This window comes from Diadema antillarum, unplaced genomic scaffold (genome assembly GCF_040938485.1).
Source record: "Diadema antillarum isolate AM-2024a unplaced genomic scaffold, OU_Dant_1.0 scf00000157, whole genome shotgun sequence".
NCBI lineage: Eukaryota > Metazoa > Echinodermata > Echinoidea > Diadematoida > Diadematidae > Diadema > Diadema antillarum.
The window spans coordinates 252,196-270,502 of NW_027271046.1; the positions used below are offsets into that span (position 1 = coordinate 252,196).

Below are 18,307 nucleotides of genomic sequence, written 5' to 3' on the forward strand. Positions count from 1 at the left end.
GTTCAGTGCGCCTCCGATTGCTGGACTGCTGCAGCTGCCACTGGCTCTGGTCGTGACGACCCAGCGCTGCGGAGAGTGTGGTCTATCCTGTCTAGGTCTTCTAGCATCTCAGCCATCGCTTCATCTTCTTCCTGTCTCTCCTTCATGGATGCATTCCGGACATCGCTATATTTGCTCTGGATCTGCAGGACACAAGGCCAATGAAAGAACAATTATTTTAGCAAATTTGTTTTAACATAGCATGTTTGCAGTGTTCTGTCTTGACCAACAGAGTGAAAACAAAACAGAAACAGATATTAAATAATAATGATGGTGATAATGACAAATGTATATGTCCCACTCTCTCACACCTGCATGTATGTTTGTTAGCCTCCTTACAATCTTTCATCATCATGAGAACTCTGAATAATGAGATATTTCCCTTATTCTTATCAAGATTCAATTAATTTTCTATAGTGCATGTGGAAGCAACTTTTCAATATCTGAGATGAAGAGCAAATTCACCTAGGGAAAAAAAAAAAAACATTTAAGCCTTTAAATGTGTTGCGCTGAACTACTAGGAACAGTATCTAGATACTCATGAACAAAGAGATAAAATCGCACTGTTCTGTTTTAATAACCTTTCCATATGTCTGAGAAACTGCAGTGCATATAGAACTGATTATGCAATAAAAACAAACAAACCAACAACAACAGTGGGTCACCCTTAGCACGGCATGACACTAACTTTTAGCCACTAAAATCTTTAAACATGTAATTTTGGTGGCCTGAAAAAATAAATGTAAATGTAAATCCAAAATGAAAAGAAACATAATAATCCATTTAGAACCTTAGTTGCCCAATCAGGCCGCCAAAAAGTTTAGTGGCCTGACATCAATTTTTATTGGTCCAGAGCCACCACTGATGTTGAGCCCTGCCAATAGCACTATCCCTAAATATCTAATAAAACCCTTCCCGGACTGGACTGAATATAATCTCACCTCTTGCAGCAGCTTGGCAACCTGGGGGAATTCCCTCATCTTCTCCTTGTCTGCCAGGATGTCAGCCAAGTTAGACTCTACGTAGGTCTCCCTCTGGTTCATCACGTCCAGGATGTCTCCCAGCCGCTCAGCCTTGCTCTTGTGGTGCGGCTTGCTGGGGACTTTGGTCTGAGGGAGCGTCGGTGAGGAAGGGGAGGGAGGATGAAAGAATGGATGGGGAATAGATTGCAGGTTAATGCCATTACGAAGCATCGGCTGCTGTGTACAAGAGTGTACGCGGCATGGGAGCTGTTCTATTTGTGACAATTTGCTCTGCACCTATGCTGCGTGTACTGATCATTTCTTAATTTTACAAATGAAGTGAAGCATTATCATAAAATATCTAAAAGTGAGTACTTCACAGTATATGACACAAATTGAGCCTGAATTTAGTAATACTGTATTCTTGGTTACATTCACTATACTCTAGCATGTTAATATGTTTTAGTCTTACCAAGATTTCAATAAAAATGAGAGAGGAAAGGGAAGATTGCAATTGCGACTTTATACACCTGGTCCTAAACCACTGACACACGATGAAGATTTCAGTGTAATATCTTGTGATTCTGAGCATTCATTATCACTCAAAGCATAATCTGTCATTAATATCTCTAATATAAGAGCAACAAGACTCTCTGCTGTGGATCAAACCCTGTCAGGGGGTCAAGAATATGTAATAACCCCACTGATGTAACTCACCTTCTGGTATGCATGGAATGGCTTCTGCAGCCTACTGAGATCCACCTTGTTGTCTGCGTAGACTGTGGAGTGCTTCAGAGCCAAGCGCAACGACCGCAGGTTGCTCTGGATGTCTGGCGCTGTGTAGACCTCAGGGTCATCTGGCGCGTCGTAGAACATCTCGTAGCCCTTGAACTTGTCGGGCACGCCCATCGAGTACGCTGCACTGTCCACCCTCTTCTTGCTGGTACGGGGCTTCTCGACTGGCGTCCTCGCCTCAGTCGGTGGCTTGGGCTGGTGCTGCTTGGGCGGCTCTGGGGGTGCTGGCTCATCATCAGGATGTTCATCCACCTATGTGGTAAGCACAAGGGTCAACAGTTTGAAACCTGAGATTCCATTCAAAAGACATTGTTATCTCTTTCCTCTGTTCTTCAAAACTTGCACCTTGTTGAATGTAGTCATGCAATGATTTAATATAAAGTGTGGGTAACTGCAAGGGTCATCAACTCAGGTAGACTTTGCCCTGTTCTAACACCATTTTAGTTCTTGAACGCTTTAATACCGAGTGTTGGGAACTGCAAGGATACCAACTCATGAAGATTTTGTCTTGTGTTACCACCAATTCGTTCTCTGATACCAATCTGTTATTGCTTCTAGAATTGAGGACATTATCTCTACATCTCAGGTTTCAGTAAGACTCAAACAGAAGGCACACCTAAAATAAAGTTATAAATCCTCTCACTATGAAAAAAAACAAACAATAAAATTCATTGGTCAGTTGAATGCATAAAGCACCTTAATCACGTCAAGTATTTGAAGGACAAGAAAGATGTTTGACTTAACAACAAAGTTTAGATACCTGTGTAAGGAAAACTGGTTCATCAGCAGCTTTGTCCTTTCCTTTCTTCTCTGCTTTTGGTTCTTCCTCGTCTTCAGATCCACCGAAGCTCCGCTCCGTCCAGGATTTTGTCCTCTCCAACCGTTCCTCCTCCTCCCTATCCTCATCATCCCCGTCCCCGAATGGACCAGACCGGGACTGTGTGGGCAGGATGGGCGGCAGGGGCTCGGATGCCGGGCGAGTCAACTCATCCTCGGAGATGCGCTTTGAGCGGACAGGAGGGGGTGTCTGGGACTCCGACGACTGGGGCAGCGCAGGCTTGGAGTCGGGCGAGGCCGCTTCAAGCATGAGCTGCAATGGCTTCTTTGGGATGGGTGGAACGATTTCTGCAACCTGCGACAGGAAAACAAATTATGCTTGCAATGAAGAACAGTTTATTCCTGTCTTCTCATCAGCCTATCTCTCATGCATTTTAAAATATTGAGTCCAACACTGGAGTTTTGATTGACTTATATCACGCCTTTCCCCACTGGGTATACAGAGATATACGTAGAAAAACAGATAACAGCCAATGACATCATAAGAAACTGGACTTGATTGCTTAATATCACCTGCATAGAATTCTTTGAATACATATGTAATATTGCAAGTTGTCATACAGTTTTGAATTAACTTTATTCCCAGCTTTACTTTAGTCACAACAAACCAGACATTTGAAGCTTTTGCTGGTCCCCTACAATGAATATATTCACCATATGACTTTGAAATCAAAGTCATATTTTTGTGTGTGGAAATAAATGAAATGAAATAAAAATCAATTCATAATCGGTCAATCATGCTTGATTTCATACGCTATCAGCCTCCCCCTGCTCACCTTTCTGTGGGGCTTCTTGGGCACCTTGACGGGGGGCTTCGGCACCATGCAGGGCTTCTTCCGCACCATCTGGATGCCCAGCCGCTTGGAGAGGTAACGGTTGAGGAGGGGCGGGTCCCCGCTGTTCTGCGTTGTCAGGGGGTTGTCATGGATGATGAGCTCCTGCAGCATGGGCCAGGCTGCAACCGCGAGAAGACCCTCCTCATCTGCAATCTGTGTGAGGAGGAAAAGATGGCAAAGTTGTGCTTTTCATAAAATTTATCCTCCCTGCTACTGCTGAAGCAAAATGATTGATTTAGAATGGAGACAATGGTATGAGTATTGTTGAAATAATGACTGATGGCACACTCATAATGATTATGAATCATAACAAACCACTACAAGGTATCAATTCTGAATCCACAGTGAGATATATGTTTCTATTAAATACACTATCACATTAAACTCACCATCACTATCTACAATATCATCGTCATCACCACCATTATCATCATCATCACTATCAATGTCATACCCCTACTCAACATATCCATCCTCATAGTCACTAACATTTTAATCATCTCTATCATCTCTATCATCATCATCATCATCATCATCATCATCATCATCATCATCAGTGTAATACCCCTGCTCAACATATCCATCCTCATCATAACAAGCATTTTAATCATCACTATCATCATCATCATCATCACCATCATCACCATCACCACCATCACCATCACCACCATCTTCTCCATCTTTCATCATTTGATTCCACCATTTATTCTTGCTCACTCCTATATTTAACGTCAACACATCAATTTTCATCATCTTTATATTCACCATCACCAACAGTTCAACATTCCTTTGTATCTCACCTTGTTGTGAGCCAAGCTGAGGTAGGTGAGCTCCGGGAATGGGGGAGAAAGTTGGTCCATGTCGGTGCCGTCCATGATGTGAGAGGTGTCAAATAGGTCCCCCTCCTCCTCAATGTCAGCCAAGACATTACTGGAGTCCACTAAGTTTGTCTTGCCTTTTGAAGAGTCATAAATATACCAAAGTACAGTTAAGAATGATAATACATGTTTTCTGCAACATAATCATCATTCTTTTACAAAAGAATTTGTGGTGTTGGTTGTACGATGAAAGATGCAATTTCATCTCCCAGTGCATCATATTGTTGATATCTATCATCACATAAATGGATAGTCCAATAAACATTTTTCTTGTCATCAATAAGCATGAAAGGTGAAGGAAATTATCATATCAAGATTTTACTATCATTAGAGAGGAGATCAATGATTTTGCTTGTCCTTCAATGCACACGATTTTCCCAACCGATCTTCTTTTTCCTGGCTATATTCAAGCAACTCCTACAAGCAATGTCTGAAATCAGAATCTAAGGACCAAAGAGAACTTTGACAGAGAAAATCTTAGATTGCAAGGACAGCATAGACATGAATGCAATAGTTAGATGGACAAATATAATAGTGACACAGAAATTCATCCAAATGAATACTAACAACATTATTACCAACTTAACGTTTGAAAATCAACTCATGACAGTGCTTCATACAATATCAAAAAAACCTGCAGCATTCACAACACTGTGGCAGTGCTCATTTTTTCATTTAATGAAATGTCACTAATAGCAATAGTACATGCTGCTTTTGTGCTGTTTCCTTTGGATAGTTGCCAGAAGAAACATATACTTCATTCCCCTATTCTTGATGCATCAATCAAGTTGATAACCTTCATCATGTAAATTACTCTCACACTTCCACTGGTTTGCTGTGTATTTGTGGATAGCTGTTGTTGTTGTTTTTTGTGTCTTTTTTTTCAGCTTTCATTCATGACAAATTTTCCTTTCTGCTTACTTTCAAACATGTACTATTTTGCACAAGAAATTAATGTGTCTAAACAAACTGTCAAACATTCTTACCAATCTCACTCCCTTCTGGTGTCACTGACCCTTCTGAGCTGCTGGCCTCTGCTTTGTCCGCTCTAGCCCCGCCCTTTTTCTTCCCCTTTCCTGCAGACTTTGGTCTTCGCCTTTTCGCTGAGGAGGACTTTGCGTCTGAAAGACTCTTGATGGCAACCAGGCGCCCCCTTATGGGCTTTAGGTGTGGGACGGAAACAATATCATTCTTGTCGAGGTTGAGTTGTCGCAGCCTGCAAAGAAAATGTAAAGACACAGGAACAAATCATCTTGGGCTGATCCTTTATCACACAGTGCACTTCTGTTCTAACAAACACGGTTATAATAGAAATCTTTACAACAAAGAAAAAATTCAGGTTCCCGAATCATTGTCTGCATATCTTTACATATTTCATTTGTTTGGCAATGTACATCAAAATTTACTGAAAAAAAAACTGCTTGTCCCAAGGACTTTGTTATAATGTCCCAAAGACCTTGTTGTAATGAGAGTCACCTGTATTGACATACATTGTAATCAGCACTGTGATGAAGTGCTTAATCACTATCAGTTGAAAGTTTTATCCATAACATCCCTCCTGAGAATAACAAGTAAGTAGTAGTTCAGAATTACTGCCAAGTTACATAGGTGGTAAAAGCCATTACAATTTGACTTCGTAAGGAAATACAGTACAAATTTTCAAGATGAAGATGGTCTCAAAATTGATTTGCTTGATTCCCTACGAAGAATTATCGTCACATTGTTGGCTATTTTGAGATAAACAGGAAATACCAACTGATTACAGACCCCCCCCCCCCCCCAACCTTAATGACTGAAAAATATGGATGATCTAGCTCAAAAGTAGGAAAGGAAGAGCAGTTCATAAAGGAGTGTGAAGCAAAATTACCAAGAAAAATGGGAGAATCCCATAGACACAAGAGCTGTGAATGGACAAAATTTCAAATTCTTTCCTCCAAATTCAGAATGGTTGGTAGGCATGTGATTATGATTGAACAGCATCTGAATATGAGTGCATGGCAAATCTGTTTTTACTCACTTTCGGAGGCCGGCTAGACTGGCGAATATGGCAAGATCGTGCAGTAAATTGTCATCAACGTGGAGGATCTCCAGCTTGGAAAACCTTGGAATGCGACTTGACTCCATCTCACTGTATCAGAAATGACATACACACATAACATATAACATGTATCACATGAATAAATCCAAACAAACAGTCATAACATATCTGTTCTCACTCAACAACAAACGACATGCTGGGTTTTTTTTTTTTAATATCTATATCACTAGCTCACGGACAGCCTAGTATAAAGGAAAACTGTGGTTTGCATGGACAATGTGAGAAAGGTCTACTGCACATAACTAAGCAATACACAACAACACGTGCAGAGCTTAATTTCATTTTGTAATGAATGTACAGCCTTTGTATTTTTTCACATCCATCTAATGTCACACAAAACAGCTGAGAAACATAACACAATAATAACAGGTATGATTGGATGGCCCAAATCAGCTGAACCTACAACACATGGCTGTGTGTCTGACAGCACCGAAAAAAAGAAAAAATGACCCACATTGGGTGGATGTCCGTGACGAAATTTTATATTTAGCTTAAAGGGTGTGTACAGTTCTGGTTGAGGTGAGGATTTAGTTTTTAACGTTTTGCAAGATATTCAGAAAACACTCTATGAGATGTCAGAGAGCATGCAATTCTAAGAGGTATTGAAAGTTCATTTGATGAAATTCAGTTTTGAAATGGCTGAGATATCCAAAAACAAGGTGAAACAAAGAGATCCTTATAAAAGGCGTGGCTTGTCGCCTTTTATTATCATCACTTTTTTGGATATCTCAGCCATTTGAAAACAAATTTTCATCAAATAAATGTTGAATCCTTCTTAAAATTACCTGCTCTTTCAAATTTCATAAGAGGTTTCTCATCATCTCACTTAGGAATGTTCAAAACATGAATCCCCACCTCAACCAGTACTGTACAGTCCCTTTAATAGCTATCAATGCTCTTCAATCCTTATCTCCAGTCCTTATCAGGACTATCCATATGGTAAACCACAATCCTCTCATGTTGTCACAAATCTGTCATCACATAGTGATAAACACCATAATTATGTGGGGGGTAATAATTGGAAACACAAACCCCCAAACCAAAAGCTGTAATGGACAATGCCACTGCATGCACCATGGCTAATACATCTAGAAATGTCACTATGGCAACTGGTAGGCCTCGCTATCCACAAAGTTAATTACGGACAGAAGGATGGACGGACGGATGAACAGACAACCCCAAAACATAATGCCTCTGGCGACACTTGTAGCAGAGGCATAAAAATGCATACTGTCTGATTGATCAAATCTGATATGAATCAATATAACTTTAACAGAACTTAACAACGAAACACAGAAGCAGACATCAGCGTCATCCTCACAGCTGATAACAAATTATGCAAACGCAAGCACACAATGTTTAACCTGTGTGTGCTTTGAGTGCTAATTGCCACTGGAATCCCCAGTGTTGTCCACACTATCCAAAGTTCCTGTCACAGAACTTTCAATGTGTTACTGAAATACTAAATACTGAGTAATGCATCTAGAGGTGTACCTCGATCTGGGATGCATAATGTGTGACCTCAGATATATCATGGCACAACTAAAAAGATATGAGATGCATTAGGACATGTATCAGCGTTTTGATAGATCATGGCACATTATACATCATTAAGAGGTGGGAGAAAAATCTCCTGTCCAATGTGATGAAGATACATGACTTTGTAGACCACAAGTGACTGGAACACATCGGTGTCTGGTACACCACCAGTGACCACCGGTGACTGGTACACCAATGGTGACTGCAATAGAAGACCACCGGTGACTGGTACACCAATGGTGATTGTAATAGAAGATCACCGTTGACTGGTACACCAATGGTGACTGTAATAGAAGACCACCGGTGACTGGTACACCAATGGTGACTGTAATAGAAGACCACTGTTGACTGGTACACCAATGGTGACTGCAATAGAAGACCGCCGGTGACTGGTGCACACAACCAAGGGGCTGACATCAACAGTAATTGGGTTTTGATAAGGGATACAAATTACTGCCGACATCAACCCCTGGTGGAGTACCACTGTGGATGGTAGGTGACCCCATGACTGTCCTCCTTGGTTTCCATTCAAGTCATCCCTGTCAGTACTTGGCTTCCTTCAAGATACCAGCTCAGGTCGTTTTCAAAGAGACGTACATGTATTCACTGCCCCATCTAGCTTCTCTGATATGATGTCTACATGTGTCAGAGTACTATCAAGGTCAACTCATCTGTCACTTGAGGCGGACTGATATAGCAATGTGTTGAATCTACACATGGACATTGTACATTCCTGTAAAAGTTTCACATTTTTGTGTTTAATGCTTTCTCCACAGTACATGCTGAGTTTGCCTTCATGTTGAAATGATAAATTTTCTTCTAATTCTTCCGTACTGTTTTCTTTTTTTTTCTTGTTTTGTTTGTTTGTTGTTTTGTTTTGTTTGTTTGTGGTTTTATTGCATGGCTAGACTAAACCATTCCAGATATGAGAGAAAACTGTGCCCGTGTGGACTCTGGGGCCCGTATTCTGCTAAAAACTTAGACCCGAGTTTAAACCCACGCCTGGGTCTAAAGTGGGTTTTGGGGGTTTAAACCTGAGTTTAAACCACCAGTTTAGACCCAGGTTTAAACCCAGGTTTAATTTGTATTCTACTAAGTCCAGCTGTGGTCTAAATTGGGTTTAAATTAAACCTACCCTGGAGGAGGTTTATTTCGAGTTTAAATCGAGTCTATTAACGATGACTGGTAAGGGTACCAGCACACAGATCAATGCCAATGGCACAAAACGAGTGGCTGGCTGGATACAGCAGCTAGCTTGCCAGCCACACGCGAGTACACACGAGATACCCCTACTAGGCCTACTACGTACTAGATCTATAACGTTAGTAGGCCCTACTTGTAGCAAATTGTACACTTTAGAGGAGACTCGAGATCTAAATGGTAGCAATACTACTACCTAGTACTACCTGTACTATACGTTAGTCTAGATAAGCTTTACGATGAAAATAACCTGAAGACTAGACCAAGAACTCAATGTAGGACTAATAGAGGGTAGAGCCCGAGGTCGATTTGGCATAGATAGACTAACTGTTAGATCGAGAACCTAGATCGATCGTAGGACTAACGTTAGGACTAGTTAGTAGGAGTAGGCCTAGGGTCCTACTAACGTTAGTAGAACCTATTCGAATATCGAGTAGCTAGAGTACATTATTGTAACGTTAGGACTAACGTTAGATCTATTAAAAGTTAGGTTAGTGTGGTACGGTAGGTAAAATCTAACGTTACTTCTAATATCGAGACAGGGTTGATAGTAGATCTAGATCTATTTCTAAATTTTAGAATGGTTTCCATTTTTATTAACTGACAATAAAAGAAAGTGGTTTAAGTGTACAGCCCCTTAAGAGAAAAGCTTTTATGCAATTTCCTACCTCAAAGTCCTGGTTTGATCAATTGCCAGTCCATTCCGAATTCACGATTCAATCGACATAAAAAGCCATGTCCCATCCAGCGCACACAGCAACCGTGCCGCCGGCCGGCGCGGCGCGATGGATCTGCTGGTGCTGAGCATTCAAAGCTAGCTAGCCAAGAATATAATAGCGCTACGCTATACGCTTACCATGTATCCTGTGATGTGCGTCGCACACGTACACAAACTGTACAGTATATGCACAGTGCTTCACGAGTCGTCGCAAGCAAAAATACAGCATGCCCTTATTCGACATAAATACCCGTAAAAACTATTCAAAATCCAAGAAAGTCACGCTCATGTGGCAGATACACTGCCAATAATAAATTTAAGTGGATTTGTGGAGAGAAAAGTACTCAGAGAGGGAGAATTTCTTCTTCCATAGAGGGCACCATGGTGGCTTGACCCAAGACTATTTCGGGTTTAATTTAAACCCGAAATAGACTTGGGTTTAACTAAACCTCGCTAGCAGAATACAAAATTAAACCTCGGGTCTAGCTAAACCATAGGTGAGTCTAAAATGGGTTTAAACCTTGGTCTACAGTAGAATACGGGCCACAGAATCTTAAAGCTTCCTCACTTGAATTTTTTTTTTGTGCATGTGATTTCAGTATGTCTCTGTGATGTTTGTTCTGTTTTGATCATTTGGTAGTCTCTTTCGTTCATACCTTATTTGGACTTTGTGTGGCTTGCCCATCTCAGCTGGCAGTGACCTGAGCTGGTTCCCAGTCAGATATAACACTTTCAGGCTGGCGAGGAGACCAAGGCTGGACACATCATCCTTGGACAGATTGTTGTGGGACAGGTCTAACACCTTGGTAGGAGAGAAAGAAAAGGAACGTAACATTCTGTTACATGTTGATTTCATTCATTTACAGTACTCTCCACTTAGTTATATATACGGTTGCTGAGAGGAGATTTTACCAAATATACTGGAGTACCTGATTAAAGAGACATTCACAGAAAGTGTATATCAAAATCCTACCTCATATAAAGGAAATTTGGATTCAGTTTGCATGCACAACCTGAGAACAACAAATCTTTCTGATAACAAGAAAATTTGTCAGACAGAGTTCTACCTGGTGAACACTATTGAATGCAAATTGGGTCCTATTCATGTTGCCACATGAAATCCATAAAGCTGCACAGCAGAAGAATTAATTGCAAATTACTCAGATTACCCGAGAGAGACATCAATCAATTTGCAAACATTGTACATTACAAAACTCCATTACCAACAAGAGCACCCCATAAATATTACCCTGTCATGCTGAGGTAAATCTACCACATAATTTTCTTATGGTGACCTTGGAAAAACATGTGCATACACTGTGTAAGCATGTATTATTCACATTTGCCGTTACAGCAATGTATGCAATCAACAGTACTACAGTTATTATTGTATTACATGTACAATGTATATCATAAAGTCTTGAATTTATTCATGCCATCATACTGAACAGCTGTTTAGAGCACTGATGTTAACTCTTTATGTGCCATGGTGGAAACCGCCTGTGTGCCACATTATGTCATGCTTTGAGAAGACATTCTGTATTTCAAGTCTATGTTACTTCAATAGATTTTTGTTCAGCTGGATACATAGTGAGAAAAATTGTAGAGAAAGTGTATAGCTTTGCTATGATATAATGTGTGTGACAAATCTATAATTGTTTTTTTTTTTCAAATGACTCGCATAGCTAAATTACTGTAAAGGCATGACTATTGCACACAAAACAGTGACAAAAACTTAGAATTTACACCTAAATCCAGTAGGAAACACCGCTTGTTAGTCAATCACTACATAAAATGCAAGCTATATGTGAGAGGACTGAAAGCGCGAGAAATGCTTTCATTGTACTGCGGCATATGGCGATTTGTCGATCGGTTTGGGCGGGATTGTGCGTTTAAGCAGAATATGTGAAGTTGGCACGCCGTCGACTGAGTCGGACGTGCGAACGTGGCACATAAAGAGTTAAAAATGCTGGGAAAGTAACTGGATATGACAGCATTACCCACAAGATCTGATTTGGCAATGAAATATGAAAAAAGCTTTTATAGTCAACATCCTTTGTACTGCAAGGATGTCCCACACCCGACAAAGGAGGAATAAAACTGCAGGTGTGCAAGTCTGGTTCGGACAAGAAATGTTGACAATAAAATCAATTAAACATTCAACACAGTTTACCACTAACAAAACATAAACACATCAGTCACACAGACTTACTCTTACTGGCTATATCCCATACATACTGTATGCCTTTGAAAAGTCATCGGAATGCATGTTTTTGCTAAATTCCAAAATAATTACAGATAGTAGGAACGTGGATTTGTATGTACATAACAACAAAGGTATTTGCAGTAAGTTACTTCAACAAATAGATGTCCATGTTCATAGGTTTTGACACATTATACATGTACTTTAGTCTGACATGTTTGCACTTTTGTCCCATTTCAGCCCATTGACACAATTGGAAAAAAAGAAGAAAATATGCTAACAAACTGCCATACAATTTCTTTTGAAATATGGATTTTGTCACCAAAATTAGCCATGATGGGTTTGGAGTTCAAATGATGCACAATCAATTTGAGAGCTAAAATGCCAGTTTTAACACAAAGCAATAATTGCTTAAATGCAGCTGTCAATATGTCTACACAACAATGAGCTGCATTCCTGTATGCATCAAGTCATCAGAAACTGAAAGATGTGCTTGTCTAAATGACCCAGGTGTTATTGTCTTACCTCTAGATAAGGAAAGTGACCATACTCTATGTCAATTCCTCTCAAGCCATTGAGCGGCATTTCTAATTCTCTCACTATGGGGAAACGGTTGAATGCACCTGTTGAAGAAGAAAAAGCGAACAAAATGGATAATCATAGTATCTCTCAAAGAGAGACATGATTATGTCTTTGACAATCATTTTATAAGTGTAATAATCTTGCTCAGTAAATGCAATGGAAAGTCTTACAATTAGACAAAAATGTACAAATGTACTGAGCAGATAATGGTCAGGGATTCTTGCACCTGCAGATGTTTTCTCTGCTAGTATTCACTTTTCAATGAACAGGTAGACCCTTTTTATTTTGGGTGGATAAGGGGTGCGTGGGGAAAACATCAAGGCTGCCTGACTGGGCGAATGAGCAATACTGGCATTACAAATTCATATTCGGTTGTCCTGAGCTAGAAGTATGTTGATATGTAGTGCCCAGGCCCCATGGAGTATAAGTACAAATGAGGGCTTACATGTATTTATATCTGACAACATGCCAAGTTTGCTTTCTTTCCCTACACACAATGTAGGAGTGCCAACATCAATACTTCAAACTCGTGGGGTTCCAAAGAGCAAATCAGGGAGATGCTAGTGTGTTACATCAATATCCTTAGGCAGAAGTAATTTTCAAATCACATAAACAGATACATGTATTGAAGTTTTCAGGGAGTCTCCTGCAGGATCAGGGAAACTCTGCAGCTTTAACAATATCAAACTCCTCCATCAATAAGAAACACAGAGAGCAAAACAAAAACAAAAACAAAAAAACAAAACAAAACATAACAGTTGCAAGTGTGATGGTTTAGTCTAGATCTAACATGTTACATCTACTGTAGCTCACAACTACATGTATGACACAAGCAGAGTTGACACAAGCAGAGTAGCCACATTTGTGAATTCTCATGTGATAAAGTTCCTCCATCTAGTGACACATTTCCTCCTGCTCCTGTCTATTTGGTTTTTTTTTCCAAGGACTTAGGGTTAGGGTTAGTTTTATGTGAGGATTAGGATTAGGGTTAGACTAGAGTTATGTTTGAGGGTAGAAATTATGTTTGGCTCAGCATGCAGATATTTCATGGGAGCAGTTGTTGCAGGAGCAAATGTCATGGAACCCCTCCATTCACACACAGCTTTCACACACCTCAAATCAGAATACAAAAGACTATTGAAAGAAGGCATGTAATACTTCGTCGTGTGAGTGCAGAGCAGAATACTGTTTGTACTCACCGAATGGCAGGAGATTTTCACCGGCATTGATGTAAGCGACATTAGTGAAGAGTTCAAAATCCTCCTCCTTTGCATCTGTCAGATCCTGGCCTGCGATATTCACTGAGCACAGATCCGTTGGGTCCTCAATGCAACAGTGCTTCAACTGCACAGAGAAAAAATATGAAGTGCGTTATTCTTAGAAGCCACATGGAAACATACAAATGGCACACTAATTTGAGATCACACAACACTGAATCAATACTTCAATTCTGAAACGTTTTTCCGATATGATAAAAAGTAAAAACTGCTGAAGACATTCCATTCTCCTGCACATAAAAACTATGCAACATTGCTGAAATAGTATACATTTACTTTTTACACCATAAGTTTATTCTAAGAGCTTTCAAGTGTCGATAAACTGGATAACACACAAACAAAATACATGTCATTTGTATATAAGCACTGTATTTACTTATGAGACACTACCATATGATAGTGTATGTGTGTACTACATCTCAATAGCCCAATAGTAGAAGTACACCTTTACTAAGAATAACAATTTAAGTGAACCCCCACCTTACGAAGAATGGTTATGTGTTTGATTACATCAGTTTGATACTGATTTCTAATGGACATCAACTTCATTTTCACTAGAAAATATACAGTGATCATCAAGGTATTGTTAAATGATAATCATCCTTTACACAAAAATTACCAAATAACAAAATAGACAACATGGTTTAAAACCTACATTGTAATCATTTTAGCATCTAAGATCCATTTACATGTAGAGAGGCTCAAAGCATCCATACACTTCACTCTGCTTTATGACCTATATGTGTAATTTCTTTCATGATCTGTCAATATGATCATCTGTTGAGAGAGTGTAAATCAGGAAGGAAGGTCAGCTACAATCTTAGTAAGCTCACCAGAAAGAAGCCGTCGAGGACTCCCGGAGTCGTGCTCTCCTCCTCCTCATCCTGGAGGCTCCCACCTTCCTGCAGGAGCCTCTCTTGCTTCTCCTTCTGCTTGCGCTCATACTTGAGCTGGGCGTAGGTCTTGGGTTCGCTCTGTGGCCCCAAGAATTGACGGATCTGGTCGGTCCTGTGCGCTACCAGCCACGCCCCAGCTGAGAAGTGGACGAGATTTAAATATTGCCGCAAGTTATTTCTCTGTCTTTAAACGTCACAAATATGTCTGATACAGCACAGCAAACTTCATGAATATTGGGGTATTACTGAAATAGTAATTGATCATAAGGGATACATTCCTGAACAAGGGATTTAGGCATGATAAGCATACTGATGTATCACATATCAATTTACTACACGAATACTTGCCACCTTTCAAACATTCAACTGTAAACAATAGTATAATATTTATTGAAAGCCTAATTAAAGTGAGATTTTACACTACAAACCATTGGTTCAAGTTCTAAAGTTTAACAAAGTAATATTTCACACATTGAATGGTAAAAGTTTCATGAAAATGGAACAAGAAAATAAAGGAATACCAAAGATGCATGTGAGCATGTGTTTTTAACCAAACAATGACATCAGTTGTAACTACACTATGCAATTAACTGAGCTGGATGCCATCATCTCAACTAATTCTTCCATTGGCTCATACACAAAAATAATTAAGTCAGGTTTTTACAACAACTCAGGTAAAATGACCCTCTCCCCTAAAAAATAACAAAACAAAACAAAACAAAACAAACTTGCAACTGCCAGGTTATTGCAAAAACAATCTCAGGATAAAGGTTCGAACTTATTTTTTAAAGTGTAGTCCATGTTGAACAACACAAGAAACTTGACAATCCTGTAACTTTCTGAGAATATTCAGGTCTGACTTTGATGAAACATGCACCATTCTAGATTTTTTTTTTTTTATTTGACTCTATTCACTTGCATTAACTTGAACATGGTATGAGAATGTATTGAGATCATACTCTTGATAACTCCTGTTCTGCTCTGCCAGCTTTGAAAAATACATCAAGTAACATTTATAAGGACTTGTTTCAATATCTAATATTAAAAAACCAACAAACCAACCAAACAAACAAACAAAGAAGAGAGATTCATACATTGTATATTTGTATCTCCTCACAGAGTCAACCCGTTTCAGGATTTACCAGAAACTAGAACTCAAGATAACTTTTCCGATCAGCATTAGTGTGGGTAGGCCTATACAACTATTTGCCAAAATGTAATCTCTAGTTACAGTCTCATCCAACAAAAGTCTCATCGATAGAAGGATTATCCAGTGATTTATGCAACTGTCGTCTGTAGACCTGTTTTCTGTGTTACGATTTGTAGGTTGCTGACAGTCATGTTTTGTTTTGTTTTTTTCAGAATTGAGATAGAAATATATTCTACTCTAGATATTTTAAGGTTTATGCGAGGCCTTCCTGTACTCTCTGTCTACATGTTGACAAAATTTCTGAAGAGTAAAAAAAAAAGAAAAAGTAAACATTGAATTGGACTCAGATCAAATTTGAGATATCTTTAATTCTCGACAAAGACCCTGCAACCTGGTCCCTAGTCCTAGACCCATATCTAACATTAGATGTAAATCCACTGGAAAAAAATAAAGTAGCTAAATGTTTTAACGTCAGTTACCATAGTCACCACTTGCGTGTATTTCCTAATATGCACTCCTGGGTTGGCGAACTAACAATAGGCAGGGCAGGCACTGAATTAGTTCGCCGGCCATAGCGGGCCACATATGGAGGTGTATCCCATTACCGAACGATTTTTATTTAATTTCTCCAAACGGGCAACATTATGCTTCAATTCAGCTAAAAATCTCCTAGTAGATAATTGAAATTCTGATAAATTTAGCTGTAACAGTATTACTTGAAAACTAAGCCACGCACTAAACGAAATCTGTACCGGTATTTCAAATTACCCTTCCACAAAAACCGTCTCTTTTTACCGACACAAATCGTATTGTATTTACCGAACGTGCGCCCTCTGTATGGGAAAATTTAGGCATTGTATTTTCGGTCAATGTTATTAACGCAGAATAACAAACATCAACATTTCAGCGATTATTACTAAAATTTGAGGTAAACTTGTACTGTACTTAACGTTTTTTGCTGCAGTTTAGCAATTTTCTGCACTGGCTTCCCTTGTGAGATAACAGCGCGTACGTATTGCAATGGATGCGCGCGTATATATGAGTTGTTTTATGGGCTTACATTGAAAACGTACGCGTTCGGTAATAGGATACTGTTCGGTAATAGGATACCTGCCTATACTATTAATTAGCACTTGTGTTGTACACATGCCCTGTAGGCCCTATCACAATTGTAGGATGCATTGTGCATCATCGCGTTTGAAAAACTTTGTTATTCTGCAACCAATCCATTCAAAATCAAAAAACATTCTCGCATTAAAGATGGTTTTTATGGAGGAAAAAGGTGAATTAGGAATGCCTTTTTGATCGCGGCATGCGTTGCATGCGATGTGAATGTCTGGTGACTTTAGGTCTTGCAGATCAGATCCTAGATTCCTAACGTTACTCGGTCCACATCACCCCTCACTTCTAACTAGTAGGACCTACATCAGACTAGAACACAATGATATCTAGGCTGAACATCAATTAAATCACGATAGCCTCTTTGGCATGTTCCCGAATGTACCGATTATGACATGTTCACTAACAGTTAGACTTCTCTCCAGGAGACAAAGAAAAAGAACATAAAACAATTTTACAAGTTACAACATGAACCCTGGCAATGCAATGAGAAGCAGAATACAAATGGACAGAATAATTAATGGAGGTTAAAATTGTCCTTTTACCTCCAGAGACCTAGGGAAAAGAATGCAAATTCAATCGTATTTTATACGACTAAATACAGTGATAGAGTGTGACAGTAAATCGAAGCTTCCAGGGGGTTTTGGCCCCCGATGGGCGGGAAGTACCGTATCTCGAGTGACCGTATCTATCTCGAGCCCGTCTCAATGGGCGAGATGAGCGAGTGCCAATGCAATTGCAATGCAAGTGTATCTAATCAATTTCTCTGCCTATGCTGTGCGGTTTGCTGTGTAGGACACCAATGTGCCGCAGATCAAAAGTCAAATCAGCTGTAAAGGCATATTTTTTTCAGGCAAAAACTGTAAAGATACTGTTCTCTGATCACTTACCGCTGTTAGCAGATCCAAATGCGTGCCTAACGGGAAAGCAGTTTGAGATAAAATGCCCGCTCCCATCATCAAGTTTCACACCGGCGGGAACAGCCATATTGCGACATTGCTGGATGCAGCTAGCTTCTCTCTTGGTTTATTGTCATGACAACACTGATTGTTTACGGAAAATAACGCGGGTTTTCGTTGCTAGATTCCCCCACGCTGAGCTGAGAATAAAACTTCAATTTCAAACAATTGTCCTTGGGTGGTTGATCTATATTAATATTCTATTCATCACTCACAACA

General features: G+C 39.7%; 1 protein-coding gene across 1 annotated transcript; it reads right to left on the reverse strand.

The window, feature by feature from the left end:
• Positions 1-2: 2 nt before the first annotated feature.
• LOC139722088 (X-ray radiation resistance-associated protein 1-like) lies at positions 3-18,290 on the reverse strand. The gene is made up of 13 exons (XM_071633410.1): positions 18,020-18,290; positions 14,798-14,997; positions 13,887-14,031; positions 12,631-12,728; positions 10,559-10,704; positions 6,365-6,475; positions 5,334-5,563; positions 4,270-4,424; positions 3,410-3,622; positions 2,557-2,928; positions 1,719-2,048; positions 981-1,148; positions 3-182 (listed from the first exon to the last, which is right to left on the reverse strand). The coding sequence occupies exons 1-13, from the start codon at positions 18,114-18,116 to the stop codon at positions 3-5; spliced, it is 2,445 nt and encodes an 814-aa protein (XP_071489511.1). The 5' UTR covers positions 18,117-18,290.
• Between the last annotated feature and the right edge of the window lie 17 nt (positions 18,291-18,307).